This window comes from Engystomops pustulosus, chromosome 1, assembly GCF_040894005.1.
Source record: "Engystomops pustulosus chromosome 1, aEngPut4.maternal, whole genome shotgun sequence".
NCBI classification, from domain to species: domain Eukaryota; kingdom Metazoa; phylum Chordata; class Amphibia; order Anura; family Leptodactylidae; genus Engystomops; species Engystomops pustulosus.
The window spans coordinates 68,904,358-68,923,946 of record NC_092411.1 but is presented as its reverse complement, the minus strand read 5'-3'; the positions used below and the strand labels follow the sequence as shown (position 1 = coordinate 68,923,946).

At 40.7% G+C, this 19,589-nt stretch overlaps 1 protein-coding gene across 1 annotated transcript in view; it reads right to left on the bottom strand.

Annotated features, from left to right (window-relative positions):
• The window catches only part of MLXIP (MLX interacting protein), a 42,007-nt gene that overhangs the window by 7,923 nt on the left and 14,495 nt on the right, over positions 1 to 19,589 (bottom strand). The window contains exons 2-13 of the mRNA XM_072143750.1: positions 14,000 to 14,106; positions 12,160 to 12,245; positions 10,883 to 10,972; positions 10,389 to 10,430; positions 8,541 to 8,700; positions 8,267 to 8,356; positions 7,402 to 7,511; positions 5,290 to 5,878; positions 2,772 to 2,893; positions 2,389 to 2,569; positions 1,442 to 1,554; positions 268 to 369 (exon numbers count right to left, since the gene is read on the bottom strand). Coding sequence (XP_071999851.1) covers positions 268 to 369; positions 1,442 to 1,554; positions 2,389 to 2,569; positions 2,772 to 2,893; positions 5,290 to 5,878; positions 7,402 to 7,511; positions 8,267 to 8,356; positions 8,541 to 8,700; positions 10,389 to 10,430; positions 10,883 to 10,972; positions 12,160 to 12,245; positions 14,000 to 14,106 — 1,792 coding nt within the window. The remainder of the gene's footprint in view (positions 1 to 267; positions 370 to 1,441; positions 1,555 to 2,388; positions 2,570 to 2,771; positions 2,894 to 5,289; positions 5,879 to 7,401; positions 7,512 to 8,266; positions 8,357 to 8,540; positions 8,701 to 10,388; positions 10,431 to 10,882; positions 10,973 to 12,159; positions 12,246 to 13,999; positions 14,107 to 19,589) is intronic.

Genomic DNA, 19,589 nt, shown 5'->3' with positions numbered 1-19,589 from the left:
TCTTGGGCCCGTCACATCTGCAACATTCGTTTTCATCTTGGTTCATTATAGAACCGGGGTATTTGGCTTTTGGTATTAGAATATTTTGAATAGCAAGATCTTATTTGTATAAATATAGTAGCATTTTCCAGAATATTTGCATGACAATTGTCCTTTCACGATTTTATGGTAAACATCTAGGTAAACTTACTAGGGTATATTTCATGTGAAACACATAATACATCACAATTCACAATGTATTCCATGGTTAAACACATGGACATTTACCGGTTTGTTGCTTGAGGACACAAAGCTGTTTAGTGTGTTGAAGGCAAGTTTTATATTAAATCTCCTCTTCTGTTCTGCAGAAATATGCTTCAACCTTTGCGTCTGTAAGAAAGCAATTGGTTTGGAAGTATGAACACTTGGGATCCCTTTAATTTTTTTTTCGCATTGGTGTTTACAAGACAGGAACACTCAACATCAGGTTTAGGAACTCTTATTAAATGTCACTTCTGTTACAGGGAAAATGGCAATAACTGTGCCTTTTTTAGGAAAGTGGCTCACCCGCCATTGCATGCAACATTTGATCTCAATCAGAAAGTGACGAAGTTATGTTATTGGTCTTTTACACAATCAGCATGGTGCATTTATCTCGGTTCGTTGTGTGTCGTTTGCCCAAATTCTCTGCATTCTTTTCCCAAAACTAGTTTCACTTTGATACAAATCTGCCTAAAACCTTAAGATCACTGATAGGTAAAGAGAATAACATTCACTGCCTTGTACAATGGGGATGGATATACTGCATGAGGCTGCAAGTTCACAGTCTCACATAAAAAATGGGAAATCGTAAAGAACTGAAGGACTAAAAGGCAGATTGTGATGGCTATATGACTGGGTAAGAGTCTCCAAAATGGAAGTTCTTGTGGGGTTTTTCAGATATGCAATTGCAGCAACACCAGAAAGACTCCAAAACTCAATGCAAGGAAGAAAAGGCTAGTTTGTCTGGTTATGATCCCAACAGCAACTACTGAGTCATAAAATAGTGGAAAAATTCCTGCTGGCTATGATGAGAAATAGTTAAAACAGGTGCTACAATACAGCCACTTATGATGGAATGGAGTGGCCATGGTCGCAGATCAGCCAAGATGCCAATGACTTTCTACCACTGAAGATTCAACCGATGAGCAAGTAAGCTGCAGAGAAACGGAAGGACGACCTGGTCTAACAAATCTTATTTCCCCCCTTTTTAAACAACTTATACTTATTTAAAGGATCTACCTTCCCCTCTTTAAAGGACCACTGAAAACTGTCCTTGAAGTTTTCAACACAGTGTAAAAGGCAGCACACAGTTGCAATGGCGCTAGCTGGAAGTATTCTGTGTAAAATCAAGGTTTTACAAAGCACTTTGACAAGTATGCTGCTGATGAAATCTCTGATAGCTGAAGCGCTGCTTCTATACCTTGAGGGTAGAGCTTTGATGGTCAGCAGGGTTTTTTCCTGAGCTATGCGGTGGACTGAGGCTGTGTTCAGATGCACATGGCGATCCTTGTCTCGAGCTCTGACAATCTCGGTCTTAAACAAAAAATACAAAATGTGACAAAAAGAAATTCATGTACAGCAAGAAATAATAATAAAATATATTAAAGCCCATCTTCAAAAATGCTTTCTGCTTAACAACAAACTCATAGCACCCAGTGAGGGACTAAAACATGTGCCAATCCATCTTTTGTGTCAACAGGGAAGAGAAAATATAGGTATTTTGTGAGCAAATAAAGTCATACTCCAGGCTCCGGCCAGGCTCAACAAACAAACAAAGGCAAAGGTTTCAGCTCAACAAATCAAGATTACAGAATGGTGGTGCCATTAGTCAACAGTGTTTTGTATATACACTCCAAATAGCTGGCACATATGGTGGGCTTAGGGTCAGCCTTATGACCTTCTTAGTATAGAAAGATATAGATTCTTTTCTTTGGCCTATAAATCAACCATGTGCCTCACTGCACCATGACTGTGCACAATAGAAGGCTCTGGGGATCGGGAGCTGACCAATGTTTTTGCAGCCAGCTTATGGAAAAAAAAAATACAGCACAATTTTTTTTTTTAAGTGCATGAGGCCTAAAAATTATGGTGGAATCCCCTTAAATGAAGAGCATTGGTAGAGGAGGATACCATCAAACACACACTCAAAATATCATTCAACATAGCAAATTCTCATAGGACTGGGAGAGTGCACACAGCTATGGCTAAGGTGTATATATATTTTACTCAACCAACAATCCAGCACTAGACAATCCATCACTAGCTGCATAAGGAAGTCTATAACCAAATGGACAACCTACATACAGAAGAATAACTTATATACTGCCATTAAATACATCATAGCATGGTGTATTCTCCTGAGCTCACAGGATGAAGGTGAGGGCACCGTGCTGCAGTTGTGTAATGGGGTCATCTCTCTCTTCACCACGTTTTCTTGAGGTGGACTGGAAAAGATTCGAGAAACAGCAGACGGGGACTTCTGGTTGCCCTGAGTTTGCTTAGCTGGCCCGACAAGAATACTTCCATGGAACTCCGACATTCCAGAGGCCTGGCAGAAGGAGATGTAGTAGTTTATGTGGGCTCTACATGCAGCTACATATAAAAACATTGATCACTTGTAACAGGACATACAATACAAAAATACAGTAAATATTTCTCCCACCAGTGAAGTTAGTCCATATAACATTTAATTCCTTAATCATGCAAGCAATGGTGTAAGAGTATACAGAAAATAATGGACAGCCTCTTACTCCTTGGAGTCCAGCTGGTGTGATGACAACATTGGACTGTGTAATCCTTGGAGCTAGCATGGTATCTGTCTTGAGGGAGGCAGGAGATACGATCACAGCTTGAGTCTGACCTGAAAAGTGTGCTGAGAGAGACAGAAGCCCATGTAATAATTCATATTTACAAAGACGCAGATTCAATAATGCTGTCTAATAGTTAGTAATAGAGTAAAGTAATGTATAGATAGTAGTGTCCTGCAGCTCAATGTACACCAAGATTTGCACATGGAAGGTGTACATAAGCCTCCTAACGGGACCAACATAGTATAACTCTTCCTTTCTATGCATATCTTTTATACTTTTCTGTTTGTGCTAGTTGTGTCTACGTAAGTATTTGGATCTATGTATTTTGTATAGTATCCATTTGTATTTCAGATATTTTGGAATAATTTTTTTTTTATCTATCAAGCCCCTTTTCCTGTCCTGGCCAAGTAACATGAGCAGCGACATGTGGTTGCCATCCAAATGCACTAAAGGGGATAATAAGGCATAAAACTAAATGGTATTGCATGTGAGGTAAGGAAAGATTGAGGACCACGCTGGCAATAAAGGCTATATCTGCAGATCCAAGGAAGTCAAATGCTACTGCCTTAACACACTGCTGTACCAGGTATCTACCACTAGGTGTCCCCATTTACCCATATTTATATTTAAAGGAAACCTACCACTGCTTGCATGATTTCATCATGCAAGCAGACCACCCTGTAGGCTACGTAATGCTGATGCCGGCACATAGTGTAGTTAGGCTTGGCGAACTTTAGTTTTGCAAAAAAAAAACCAAAAAACGATTTTCTTACATATGTAAATGAGCCCTCCGGTGCTACCCTACGTCATCTGTCGATGGCTTCCGATGTTTAATTATTCCCGCCTCCTTCATATTAACCGTGCTCCCGGCACTTATCGCGCATGCGCAAGCACTAAGTCTTGCAAAGCCGGCCGGCGATAGGTGCCGAGAGCTTGGTGACGTCACGGCTCTCGGCACCTGAAGGAGGATGGGTAATATGAAGAAGGCGTGAATAACTAAACATCAGAAGCCATCGCCAGCCAAAGATGACGTAGGGTAGCACTGGAGGGCTCATTTACATATGTAAGAAAATAGTTTTTTTAGCAAAACTAAAGTTCGCCGAGCCTAACTACACTATGTGCCGGCATCAGCATTAAGTAGCCTACTGGGTGGTCTGCTCATAGTTTATACGGTTGAAAAAAGACACTTGTCCATCAAGTTCAACCAAGGAAGTGAAGGGATTGGATGAGGAAGGGATTTAGGGGAAACAATTCTATAGAACATAACCATCAATGTTATTTAGGTTTAAAAAGGCATCTAGACCCTTCTTGAAGCGCTCTACTGTCCCTGCTGTGACCAGCGCCCGAGGCAGGCTATTCCACAGATTGACCGTTCTCATAGTAAAAAAGCCCTGTCGTCCCCGGTGATTAAACCTTGATTTCTCCAAACGGAGACAGTGCCCCCTCGTCTTTTCATTTGATTTAATCTGAAACAACTTACCACCATGATGAAATCATGCGAGCAGTGGTAGGTTTCCTTTAATAAATACAATGAAAAAAGATCTATGCTGCTCTTTAATTTTGAGTCAAGGATCTAAATTCTATTTTGGCATAACTATTATTGGGGTAACAATTACCCTGCTGCTGTTTACATATCACACCTGCATCTAGCAAGAACACATTCAGACTTCATCTCATTTAAATCTGGGAGCCACAGGGCATCATGAAAACACTGACAAACTCTTTTTTTCCTCAAATGCAAGACAAACACAATAAAGTATCCTTCTCGGTTTGGTTATCCTGATGCTATGCAACGACTTTAGCCAACTAAATATTTTAAAGTGAAATCTAATGTTGGGAAACTACTTTATGTAATTCCATAGGTAGATTTCTGAAGTGTAGCTCATCCCTGCACCTCTTATAATTTGTTACAATGCTGCCCATCAAGTTATAAATGTTATAATCCAGATATACAAATCAGTTGTATAGCCTACTGGAGGCAGTTTGTGAGCCTCGGGGGCTATGGCTACTCCACTTCCCGATTAGCCTCTGCAGTGCAGGGACTCGTGGTGAGCCCGGGAGCCACTGTGAAGGTGGCAGGGAACGCCAAGAGTAATGGGGATTGTTCTAACACACATTGGGCACTGTACCAACACTGCCAATTTATAATCACACACAGAATGGTAAAACTAAACATTTCTAGGAGAACTTACAGAAGGAGAGCAGATGCCCCAGAATGCCAGAGTAGACTTTGCAGATCTATATTATAACGGTTATAGCCTGCATTCTAATACATTATAAAAGATGTGAACGGATGAGCCACACTTTGGAAATCTACCTTTGGAACTATGAACTAAAAATCAAAAAAAGGGGGTTCCTGATGGTAGTGTTTGATATACAAACCTGTTCATATGCATGTTCATATTGCAATTGGTCATCACATTTACAGTTATTGCTTTAGTGCTATAAATGATCTTACCAGGAGTAAAAAGCAAAGACACGGTATCTGGCTGTGGAGCAGGCACAATTTTCTGAGGCTGCCTTTTCTTGGCTCCAGAGTTGGAGATTGCAAAGAACGTGTTAGGGGCGTTTTGTTGGGCAACCCCTGCAGGTTGCAGTGAAATGTTGCAAGGCACTTGTTGCTGAGTAGCAAGAATGAGGTTCTGGCTCCGGCTGAAGGTAGTTGCAGAAGGATTATGGGTAAGTGTAGCGGAGGCAGTGTGCGTGATAACTGAGGAGCTACACACTGGGAATTTATCACCGTCTTGGCTAATAAAGGAAGGCTGGGGTGCCAGGCGAGGATTTGGAGGCACGGCTGGTGGTGCAGAGGGGGTCTGGAAGATCGTCACTGGAGGGGGGAAAACTGGGACAAAACCGTGCTGGCTGCTTATTGCAGTCTCCGAGTTAAACTTGACTGGCCCATGCACAGCAGAAATGCTGCCTAGACTGGATGCTCGCTCCCTTCTCACATCAGGTACTCGAGGGAGGATGGAAGGAGGACCTGGGGACGGGATTAACTCCTCATCAAGATTGACTTGTGCTAGTGTGCTTGATGGCAAAGCAGGAGGCTACAACAGAAAAAAAGGTTGGGTTAAGAACGTCATTTATTACAAAACTATTACAATACCACACCAATATCATGCAGAATCAAAACAATAACTCAATATTTAGGAGAAGATAATCACACCAGGTTTTACTAGAAGTCTCCATGATTCTAGGCTCAGAAGATAAAAATCTCTCAGATTAACATAATTGATGGCAGATTATTTGTGCTGAAGGCAGGGTAGTGTGCAACGCAACAAAAATTCTCACTGCTCCCAGATCCTCTCCTGCTGCTTCGCTTATCCCGACTACCGACACTGGTTTTATGTGTCAGGACCCAGAGAAGAGCACCCGCAGGCGTGGTAACTACTTGTCAGCTCCTGTGATCTCTCCTGCTCCCGGCAAAGTTCTGCCACTGGTCCCCGATGCCGCCACATAAGACAGAAAGCAGGGGAGTAAAGAATCTGCAGAGTGGTGCAGGGAAGAGGAGCCAGGAAAGGAGAGGATTTGTCTTCTATGGGGGTCTCCAGTATTTTAAGCCTGCAATGTGGTCTCCAGTACTGTTATCATCTGCTCTGGAGTCTGCACTGTTCTTGTATGCTCTGAATGCAGTATTTGGTTTCTGGGGTGGTATTTATTGCTGTACTGTGGCATTTATAATTTTGCGGTTGGAATTGTGTACTTGACTATGGTTGTTGGTACATCGCTGCAAGTTCAGCTTGGCAGTATGGCCCTTCGACCAATATAAATGTTGCTCACTCTTAGGCTATATTCACACTGCCGTTGTCAGCATGTACCATACCATAGCGGGCAACGGCAGTGTACGGGGAGAGGAGGAGGAGGCGAGCGCAGCTCACCCCCGCCCCTCTCCATAGGAACATATGGCGCACAGCGCTATACTACGGAGAAAGATACGACAGGTCCTAACTTTTTCCGGGTACGGAGCAGTACGGCGCCCATTGACGTCTATGGAGGACGCATATCGGCCGTATATAAGTCCTCCATACGTCAGTGTGAATGTAGCCTTAGATCAGGAATAAAACAGATATTTAAAGGAAATCTACCATCGGAAGTAGATCTGATGGTAGATTCCAACTGTCTGCCTCTGCCCTAATCTGTAATTTAATAATCCTGGAACCTAACCCAACTTGTTGAAAACGTTATTTTAGTAATATGTAAATTAACTGCAGAGGCTACTGGGGCGTGTACTAGCAGGGCCAAGCACTGGGAGCTAAGGATAGTACATAGCCCAGTAGCCTCTGCAGTTAATTTACATATTACTAAAATAAAAGTTTTTAACAAGTTAGGTTAGGTTCCAGTATTATTAAATTACAGATTGGGGCAGAGGGAAGCAGAAGTAGATAGTAGAATGCTCATGGTAGGTTTACTTTAAAGGAAATTTAAACATTTTTAAGATTTATTACATCTTTGAGGAGTTTGAGTCGATCCATTTTATAACAGCTCCAACTCCATCAAAATTGTCACCGACTGACTTCGCGGCCCTGCTTAAAATCATGAAGAACTAAAGTACAGATAAAAAAAATCTCACCGCCAATGACTGATTACAGGAACGCAAAGAGGGGTCAGGCATCGGGACGGCAGTTACAGAAGGGGAAGAATTAAATAAAGTGGATGAGAGAGACTTGGAAGAGAAAATATCTGTGAAGAAAAAAAAAATATATATTTTAGATTTGTTTGAGCTAAACTGTAATAATTAGCCTTATGGACAGCTTCTAGACACATTTTTCTTTGGGGACAATATCTCACTTCAAAATCATGGCACACCCCGGGTGGTATAAGTATTACTGTAGTGTGAAGTCCCTGCAGTAATGGTCAAGTTTTTGTAAAATTTGAGGATCAAATCCAAACTATGTCCTATGTATCTTAACATTGTATTATTTGTAAAATAACGGTGTGGAATCAAGCCCTTCCTGCTATTGTCCCTGGAATGGTATCAATACATCCACAATGTGCTGCTTCTATTCCCCTTAATGGGGATTGTTCCTACACACATTGGGCACTGTCCCAACACTGCCAACATATAATTACACACAGTATGGTCAATTAAAACAAACATTTCCAAGAGGAATAACAGAAGCATAGTAGATGCTCCAGGACATGTGGAGGTCTTACTCACTGCTACCAGTCCATGTGAAAAGGAAGTTCTTTAGGCAATGTCACCATTGAGTTGTAAAGCGCTACGGAATAGGATGGTGCTATATAAAAGATTATTTTTCCCTGCTAAACTTGTTTGTTTATTTACCCTTAAAGCTCAAATGCCATTTCCTCCTATTATGAGGCAGTGAAGAGTTTTATTTCCTTATACCAGGTTACAGACGCCGACTGACTCACATGTCATGAACACTTATACAATGGTTGTTAGAGAGATGTACAAATACAGCAGAGTTACTAACCTTGAAAGGATTCAAATGTATCCATCAAGTCTAGGTTGGGCTGCAGTGGAAAAAGCTCTGGCTGGATCATATCTGCATTTCCTGAATGTGCTGTAATTGATAGAAGAGGATTAGCACATATCCCCTAGTAAATGACATTCCACATTTCATTTACAATAATAAAGGCACAGAAAAAATACTTTTCTATACATTGGTATAATTTGGAAGTTAGTAGCACATTGGTTTAATGGATTACACTAAAAGGGGCCGCAGTACTTTAGGGAAATATACTCACCAATCTCTTTTGGGTTGTGCTGATGTGAATAAATAGTAGAAAATAAAGTGTCACTGAATTCTGCCATAAGCATCTCCATGTCCAGAAGAGGCTCCTCTTCCATTGGCACAGGGGTTTCTCTGCCATCCACACTGGTATGCCAAGGAACAACATCATCGTCCTTCAAAAAAAAGCAAAATCCATTTACTATGTATTATAGAGTCATTAGGGGAGATTTCTCAGAAGTGTGTGGTTGCCATGAGCAACTGGAAGTGTTTTTCCCCCAATCAGAGCTCTTCTTGAAGTTTAAAACTGCTGAGGGAAAATGAAAGCTGAGCTCTTATTGGTTGCCAAGAGCAACTAAGACTTTTTTTTTTTTATCCCAGACACTTCTGCCAAATCTCCCCCACTGTATTATATGCCAAATTTGCAGTGTACTTTAGAATACATACCGTTGTCACTGCTTTACAAAGTGTGAAATCTACGGCAGTGATCAAGATACAATCTGGCACATTTGTATTAAGTCTTGTAAAAACCCAATTCTTAGCAATGTATGGAGCTTTGATGCAAACTTTTATTGCGAAATCATAAATTCACAATAAATGTATTTATTTTGCCATTAAATGGGCCCCCACCAGGTGTGGGCAATTTGGGCCATCAAATGACTGTATATTGTATACTGTGGGTTGTATACAGTGTAGAAAATACAGCCCCCTAGTAACTAGTATATTAGTTACTGGGCGGCTGGTCCATTGTACATTGGGGGCTGACTATTTATTAATTACTGATGGGGCTGTATATATTAATAACTGGGGTCTGTATATTAGTTGCTGGGGGGCTGCATATTTATTAATTACTGAGGGGGTTGTATATATTAATTACTGGGGTCTGTATATTAGTTGTTGGGGGGGGCTGCCTACTTATTACTGTAGGCTGTACATTTATTAATTACTGAGAGGGTTGTATATATTAGTTACTGGGGTCTGTATATTAGTTGCTGGGGGGCTGCATATTTATTAATTAATTAGGACCTGTATATATTAATTACCAGGGTCTGTATATTAGTTGCTGGGTGGCTGCCTACTTATAACTGTAGGCTGTACATTTATTAATTACTGAGGGGGTTGTATATATTAATTACTGGGGTCTGTATACAAGTTGCTGGGGGGGCTGTATATTTATTACTGTAGGCTGTACATTTATTAATTACTGAGGGGGTTGTATATTAATTACTATAATTAATTTTAGAAATCTAGGAACCTTCTTCTGGCCACAAATTGTTACTTTATTTTTTTAATTTTTGTGCATGAGGCCTAAGGGGGGGACCCTATTACATGGTCACTAACCGAGTACCTTGTCTGGGCTTCATTCTTTTGGTGCCTCTACCAGATTTTGTGGTCAGACAAAATTTTGATTTGTCCCTGGGGCCATGAGCTAGCCATAATTTGTGCGGATAGCTCATGGCCCCCCAAATTCGATTTCGTGAATGGTGCCGTAAACATATGATCATGATTGTCATTATGAACAATGGATAATGATGCCTTTGACAAATAATATCTACAACAGCTTCTTGTATAAAATCTTACAATTCATTTATCCTATGAATTTGCAGGACACAGGAATATTCTTTTTATAAATGATATTTTTAGCCTGTAAGATAACACAGAATTTCTGAAGAACTTTGTGGCTCGGCCGAAAACAGACTGCTGCCATCCAGCTACTAAACACTTCTTAAAAGTCAACGGTTTTTGTATCAATCGTGAAAAGAAGACCCGTTGTGTAATGGATGTGGCAATATGTTCCTGGCGATGTGCACAGTCCTCACATTCTGCTCTAACCAGATTGTTTTGAATGGGAAGAGTTACTCACTTTAACCAGACTGGAGAGATCTTCATCTTTGTGCTTTTGTAACTGTGAAATAAAAAGAAATTCATATTTGGTCATCAACTCCCTGTAATCCCCTGGCACTATTCATGGCATAAGCAGTTCCTTGGCACGCAAACAGGTATCCCATTGTGAGGGGAAAAAAAAACAGTTACTGCTCGGGGCATGCTAAAGTAATAAGGAAAGCTCCTGTGGCAAAATTCATCATTATCTTGTAACATGTATCTCTGGCACTGACGAGTATCGCCAGCACCTTCCTTTGCCCGTGACAGCTCCAGATGAAAAATATTACAAGGGATATAAAAAGCAGTGATCACGGCATATAGTAGTTACAAAATGGACCACTTAGGTGGAATACAAAAACTTAATTTGATTGTCTAAAAGCCCCAAGAAGAGTATAGGAAAGGGTTTAAATATTGCCCAACCATGTTGTTTACAGGCTAAGAAAAATACTATTGAAAAAGAAATACAAATTTTACCCTTTTCTTGAAGTAGGTTCTCCACTTATGATATTCTCTCACCACTATCTCAATTCTTCTTTTCCAGTACTTTCCTTCTGTTGCAATAGCCTATAAGAAAGGCAGGATACTGGGTTTTAAACAGCGATTGACTGAATTGTAGCATATAAAACCAAAATATGTACATATAATAAAATACTACAACACCAAGTGCAGATTTTTCCCAAATCTAGACTAAATCGAGCTGGACCCAAAATTAATTAAGACAAGTCTATTGTTCAAAGGACCATGAGGCCAATTACTGGCCTCATGGAATGGTAAGTGACTGCTGAGGAAAGTGATTGCCATCCATGCACCTTAGGGTGCCGATGTATATGCTTCCAAGGTTGTCTTCTTCCAACATTTGAACATTTTTGGAATACCCCTTGAATAGTCTAGCATTTCTGATGAACTCTGCATACACAGACATAGCTGAGCAGCACATATGTGCTAAATGGAGGGGGGGGCAGAAGAAGGCAGATGCCATACACCTCTGGTAACAGATCATCTCCCATAACATTATGCTACAATATCCCGCAGGCAAAGGATTTTTAAATGACAACACCTATTCAGTTGAGTCTAAACTATATGAGCCCTTTAAGCTCCCCATCTTTCATTAGAATGGCTATGGAATTAAGAGCATCACTCAACTGTCATAGTTCATTCTGGCCCCTGCTCTCCTACTATAACCTGTACATCTCACACCAATCGTAGTCGGACAGTAAATGGCGGAATTATTACTATTTTTTTCTTTTAATACTTGAATTTGGTATCCTGCCATTTTGATTACTTTCAATATTGATTTGAGTCAAATGCTGTGAGGTTGTCCAATCATTTGAAAAAGTTAGAAGGTGGGCTAGGGGAGGTCTTTTTTAAAATTATTTTATTTTTTTAAAACATTTACTTGCCTCTTCTGGCGCTCCCGGTCTCTGATGCCGCGGTCCGTCAGAGTCGTGCCCGTTTGTTTACATGAGCACGGCACCTTCGCTCTGACTCCTGGCACGACTACCCAGCGCCTGATACAGCACTAGGACATGGGGATGGGTGGGTGCCAGAGGAGATGAGTAAAGGTTTTAAAGCCATCCCTAGCCCATCTACTAAGGTTTTTCAAAAAGTAGGGCAACCTCTTTAAAAGTCATTTAAAAAGAAGTCCTTCACTTTCAATAGTTGTAGCCATTACAAACAGTTATTTAGCCGTGTTATCAAATACTGAAAAGTATCAGGGTCACAGAATCATTAGAGAAAGCAGACATTCATACCTCTGGCCTTCTATGCTCATCAAAGTCTACAGATGCATCCAATGGGGTCACAAAATGACACACTGGGTTCTGTCGCTTCTCTATATCTGGTAAGCACAAAAACAATCTGTATTAGTACAGTGGGTGGATATTTCTTACAGACTGCAAATATATAGAAAGAGGCCCTTTATCTGCTTATATTAAACCTATATTTTCACAGTCTCCTACCTACTGAGGGAAACAACCCAAAACAAGAAAGATGATGATTTGAGCAGACCCAGGTCAGCGGATCAAGTATGTGCTTAAAAGGGTTGTATTTTACATGTCACTGGGACTAAATAACTCGTATTCCAGTAACAGAGGAAAATCTGCAACAGAAATAAAATATTACAGTGCACCCGATTAAGTGACCCCCGCTAGCAGCCAGACACCCCACCCCCCCATCCCAAACAATCCGGACAGGTTGCAAAGAATATGTAAGAATACTGATATATTACAAAGAGATATATATATCTTATACAAATTTTGTTGTAACCGTATACAGCAGGTTTTCAAGAAATACTGAAACAGGATTACGGCGCAGATGAATTGATGGCAGTCCGGGAGTATCTATCCAGGGACCACATATATGTTCAAATTTTGTATTTGCTTTCTGTTTATAATAAACACTATATGTCTGGAGCATCAGGACACAACCAATACATGGCTATAAGTTCCCTAGCTTGACATTCTACTCATCCCGAACAATGTGTTCCATCTGCTGTGTTATCGCCATTTATGTTTCCCAAAACTCAAACCATAGGAGTGGACGGCAGAACCATCCAAAATAAGATTTAAAACATCTTTCCAGAATTGCCCTAGTCTCTTTTTAGAATGTCATCTGATCATGGCGATGTCATCCAAGGTCCTTTATCCAGTTACTTTTGCAACATCTACCCCATGTATGTATCAGATCATATGGCAGTATCATGGCATGATCACAGCTGCCTCCATGGACTTCTACTCCTCCACATTCTCCATCGAGGCATGCTGTGATTTAATGTGATCATGTACATACATGGGGTAGACCAGTGATGGCAAACCTTTATTACTCCCTGCTCTGTTACAGGTTTAAGTTGTATAGGCACCTGAGGACACCAACACAGTAGAAAGAAGGAGAAGAAGTTTGGATTATCATTGTAGCTTCTAGAGTTCTGGGCTGCCTGGGACTGCAGGAGGCCTTGAGTCCTGTCTGGAGAACTCTGCGTTGGGCCAACGGCGCAGGTGCCCATAGAGAGGGCTCTGCGTGCCACCTCTGGCACCCGTGCCATAGGTTCGCCACCACTGGGGTAGACTGTGTGAATGTAACAGGACCTGAGATTACATCACCCTGGTCACATGACAAGTGTCAAATGATGTGGATCAGAGCTCTCTCTCAACGTTCCACATAGCAGCATGTTCTGTAACACCGAGACCTGTCAATTAGGAACAAGGAGGCAGGGCAATGCACGTGACCACAATATGCAGGGCTTCACTGGACTCATATGCAGCTCACCTAATATAAGTTTACAAACTGATTTTTTTTTTTCACATTGCAGCCGTGGAAAGGGACCATTTAGGGATAAGGACAATGCTTTATAATCAGTTTTTAATAATTATTATTATGGGTGGGTTTATTTACATGGCAGGTTCCCTTTCACTGTAAAAACAAGGAATGAAAAGTAACAAAGGTTGGACTATACAGAGAGTAGACAGGAATGGAAAAAAAACAAAAACCAAAAACAACTTCTGATGTGGTTGTGCAAGCCTAAATTCCAATATGCAGAGACACCTGGAAAGGATAGATGTCTTATGACATTTCTGGGCTGTGGTGTGTACTCACACTGCATGTACCAAGCACGCCAGATAGCATTGTTTAGACGGATTTTATCTCTCCACTGAAGCTTTAGGCCTTTGAAGTTCTTCCATTTAGGAGACACCAACTTCCCACTAAAAGAGAAAGACAAAGCACTATGAATTAAGAATGTTGTAAATTGTTACTGTATATTTGGAAAATAATTTTTTGAAACCCTCTACCATACTGAACAGCATGCAATTCCCTCAAATTACCTGTACCATATACCACCACCTAGCCCAAAGGATTGGAAGGCGCCATGTGGTTGCAACTAGGCAAATTTTCAGCACCAAGAGAGATGTAGCCATAGCAATCTGGTACCTCTAACAGCGCAGTCACACGTACTAATTTGAATTAAGCGCAATGAAAATGCATATACGTTTCTGCGACTACCACTGCACTAATTAAATTATATTCTTTATAGGTTTGTTGATAGGGTTTGCCTGGTCATAGATTTCCTCTAAAATGTGTTTTATAAATAATTTCTACCATTAGAATTAGATACATGTATTCATTTCTCAGCTAGTCCTGTTAGGTCTGTACAAGTTTCCAGCCTCTGGCAAAAAACAAGAATGTTCCAATCTGTTCACAGAATGAAGATAAAAGGAGTGGAATTAGCATATTAGAACTTTTCAGCATGTACTGATAAAGAAAACCTCCATAATACCAAGATTCCCTGGTTGCATTGTGTATAGAAATATGGGTATTTGCTGTTCCGACCTTGGCTCAAAGCCTAGACACCATTTCTCAGAACAGAGAACACAGACAGGCGCTGGTGCCAAACTGTGCCAGATAACAGGCGTTTTCATCATAGTGTTATGTTACAGTAACCCCCAACAAGAGAACGGCAGCCCTCAGATCAATGCACAGATGCTGTGTGGGAATGAAGAGCAAGCAGGATGAGCTACCATTAATGTGGGAATAGACTTACACAGGGGCACTGACAAATACCAGCAACACTCCTCATCCTTGTGAAACTAATCCTGCTTGAAGGAAATCTACCACTGGTTAATAACTGTATTCACCTTAAAGGGGTAACCCCAATTCAGCAAAGAAATGTTAAAGGTTTGAATAATAAAAAGTTGTCATTTTCCAATACATGTCCTGTATACAGTACTCTGCTTGCTGTCGCTCTATAGAAAGCTTCTATGTTTATTTTCAGTGGACATAAACCATGATCACACAGGTGCACAGATCATTATTTGGCACAGCGCTGATTACGCTCTGTGATAATGAGCCGTGCACCTGTGTGACCATGGTGAGATTTCTGTCCATTGGGAAGTAAACATAGAAGCTTGCTAAAGAATGACAGTTAGCACAGATTTAAAGAACAATGAGGAATTGATGCAGAAAGTACAATGGAAAATTGTATAACTTTATCACACACACAATAACATTAATTTGCCGAAATGGGAATACATGTTTAATGTTGCTGTGTAGATCACTACAGGGTAAATACCACTAAAAGTATATTAGGAATTCTGCTTCTGTAAGTTGGTTAAAAATTAGCACCCCTCCGGTGTCTACCACTTATCCCTGCTCCATTTGTACTTTTCCCCTCCCTCTACCTACTGTGCCACTTTAAGTCATGATTTTTTATAATGTGAAAGTGTGTGGGGCAGGATATTAGGTAATTTACCAATATACATCTGTTAATAGTTCTGCTCTGCTTTAAGAATATGTGAAATGAAGCCTCCTGTCTTAGCTCATAAGTCAGATTCCTAACCATAAGATAGCTGCAGATGGAGGGTCATGTGATCTCTGAGCATAAGCAATCACCCTGCCAGGACCTAGATCTTCTATTCAAGAATACCGTTTAGTTCCTGGCAGGGCGATTGTTTATGGACAGAGATCACATGACCCTCCATCTGCAGCCATTTTATGGCCAGGAATGTCTGACTGATGAGGCTGCACTTTATCAAGAAAGCAGTGGTGAAATTTTAATAGATGTATATTGGTAAAATAACTAATACACACACATTACAAAAAATAGTTTAAAAAAAAAAAGACAAATGCTTTAATGGTGAATATAACTATAAACCAGTGGTAAATCTTCTTTAGAAAAGTCTCCTGTGTATTTCACAAGAGCGAATTTCATTTTATGTTTTTTTTCAAGTGAAGTAAAAGAACATGCTGCTTTGAAAAAAATAATAAAATAAAAACAAACATTTAATGCTATTTACTGTAAAACTCTATAGGGGGAAATCGAACATATGATCCCTTGCATAATAAACTGCGAAACCTGGATATAGCCGTGTTTTGTACCTGGGGACATCCTATTGCATCCTGCTTAAATCCTATTGGCTGCCCATTAGTTAAGGTATATGGTGCCAAAACCACGATTACAGTAAATGCCTAAGATGCCACAGATGTTGTGGTTTGAACCAGCTGGCATTTAAGAGGTTAAGTGTATGGGATTGTGGGTCTTGTAGAGCAACAGCTGTATAAAACACAGTGTGGCACAGGACTGGCTTCACCACAGCAATCATGATTCAACTTCTTACAACAATATACTAGAACATTACACAATGCTACACTATTTGTATGTAGACAGCAACGTCATATATACATAAAGGTGCAATGGCCCAATGATTTGGCATTCATCAAGATTTATCCATAGCACTTAATGCAGTTGCAGAGCTCTTAAATCTAATGATCCAAATTTTTGTTACAATGTATTAAACCGACAGATTATTCTGTCACTTAAAACATAAGAGATTTATAAGTCAACTGGGGATTACACCCACATTAAAAAAAAAAAAAAAATTGTCTGCGTGAAAGTAAGCCAGCCATATCCACGTAATCCTGCATCCTGTATGTATCATGTGATCTCCGGCAGATGACTCCAGTTTATGGAGAACACAGCAGTCTTTCATCCCAAACAAAACTCACACAACATTAATGATGAAAACATGTGGTTATGGAGGAAACAAAATATCTAATATCACATGATAAAAAAAAAAAAAAAAAATTTAATTGTACAAGCAAACGGGAAAAAAAAATGAGCCACAATTTGGGAATGGAAGATGACAATGAACTGGAAGTTGTTGGATCAAATAAAAATCCAACAACATCCAAGGAAACACGAGGACTTTAGGTCTAGGGCAGATTTTTTCCTTATTACTAATAATGTCACCAATACAGCACTTCATTGGGAAGACAGGGTATAACAACATGGAGGAGGGGGACCATAAGGATAATGGCAGGCTATTTGGTAGCAACCAATGACAGGAAGCAGCTGGTAAAGCAAAAAGGAAACCTGTTTATGACACGCACACACTAACGTAAAAATATACTTTTGTCACAAAAACAGCTCTCCAGCACTACACAAGAATTCAATCATTGAGGATGAGGTAATGACAAATTATACGCAATAGACACCAATTAATCACACATTTTTATAGCTAAACACCAAGTGGGCTCCTTCATAGTGAATTCAACCATTGATAAATCCAGATTTTTCAAATAGGCTCCAACAATTGTCAAACTTCAGATACCGTATTTTCCGGACTATAAGGTGCACATAAAAACCTAAGATTTCCTTTTAAATCCAAAGTGCGCCTTATGCATGGAGGAGGGCAGTGACTGGAGGAGGACAGCAGACCCTACTTACTTAGGTCCCCGCTACCGGAGACAGCAGATCTCCAGTGGGAACTGCAGACCACGCGGCACGAACAACAGGCGCCATAGCGCGAACCAACTTCTGCCGCGTCTGCAGTTCCTGCTGGAGATCTGCTGTCTCCGGTAGCGGGGACCTATGTAAGTAGGGTCCACTGCCCTCCTGCACCTGAACGGACCCCCTTCCCCATCTCCCTGTGTGACCGCTCACCTCTTGCCGGGTCTGTGGAGAGTCGCTGGTTGCGACCTCTCCACTCGGCTTTCAAACCACAACCCCGGACCTCCTCCTAACATTGCGCCTTATAGTCCGGTGCGCCTTATATATGGAACTATTCATGGTACCCGGCCTTTATTCATAATGCGCCTTGTAGTCCGATGCGCCTTATAATCAGGAAAATACGGTACTTCACATAAACCAAGTCCCCTGGTCTTTAAAGGAAACCTACCATGAGGAATCTACTATCAGAAGTAGATATGATGGTAGATTCCTTCTACCGGCCTCTGCCCTAATCTGTAATTTAAAATCCTGGAACTTAAGTAGAAAAACAAAAAAAAAAACTAATTTTAGTAATATGTCAATTAACTGCAGAGGCTACTGGAGAGTAGAACACCACCTTCAGGCTAGTATACACATGCCCCAGTAGCCTCTGAATTTAATTTACATATTACCAAAATAAAGTTTTGGTTTTTTTAACAAGTTAGGTTTGAGGATTATTGAATTACGGATTAGAACAGACGCAGGCAGGAGGAATCTACCAAATCTACTTCTGATAGATTCCTCATGGTAGGTTTCTTTTAAGGTCATAGGGGAGATAGCTGAAAGAGTCAATATTATCATTACATCCAGTCCTGCCAAAGTATAAAGGACACTGGAATCACCTGAACCTAAATCAATGGTGACAAATCAAAGTTACCAATACTAAAACAAACCTGTTGTAATGAAAGTGTGCTGCAATCTGGAGGAAGCAGAGCTATTGACTAATCGATCTAACCTTTGATCAAACAAAAACTATCCAGTGAACTTATCCAGCTAGGACAGATCTGGCTTAACCTTTATCCAAGTTGGACAGACACTCAATAAGCAAAACTGCGCTCCCACGGCCCTTCACATTCATAACATCAACGTAGCCACAATCCACTCCAATCCTAGAACAAAGTCATGAAACCCCTTCACATACAAAGAATAAGCTCATATCAGGAACACCAGAGACTCCTCCAAACGCAAGAGCTGCTTAGATGTACAAAGCAACCTATCACAGGGCAGCTCACATTTTGCACTTGGTCCTCAAAAAAATTACAGCTTTGCCGTTTAGATGTTAATGGGCAACAAATGTTATATTTCCAGTAGTTTTCATGATTCTTCCACAGCAACATCTTTAGGGCTCATAAACACTACCGTTGTTTCCATGGCCCAGGCATCAGACGACTGCCCAGGCCACGAATTATGGAGGAGGTTCTTTTCCTAGCCCATGTTACAGGCCCAGGAAGTCTTAGTAATATAGTCATTGATTGACACACGCGTTACAAAGGTCCACTGGACTGTTTGTGGTCTGTGAGCTTACACATCAGAAACCCAACTCAATATTCAGTAAAATTGTTCCTGAATGGTAATCAGATCTCTCAAGTTACATGAATATGTAAAAGTAGTCTAGGACTGGGAAAACCGTATTAGTTTTCATTACTTATAACCTAACCTTAGAAAAGATGATCAATATCAGATCAGTGGGGCTCAGGTCCCGGGTACTGCTGCAAGACCCAGAAAACGAGCTGTGCTGTGGTCTGCTCACTCAGTATAGAGCACAATGCATTACATTTTATAGTGGCTGTGCTTGGTATTGCGACTCAATCCAATTCACTCTAATAGGACTGAACTACAATCAGGCCGTGTGCCCAATGAACATGAAGTCACAGGTCTAGAAAGCACAATCGGTACTTCGGCTTCAAACTGCTAAATTGTTGG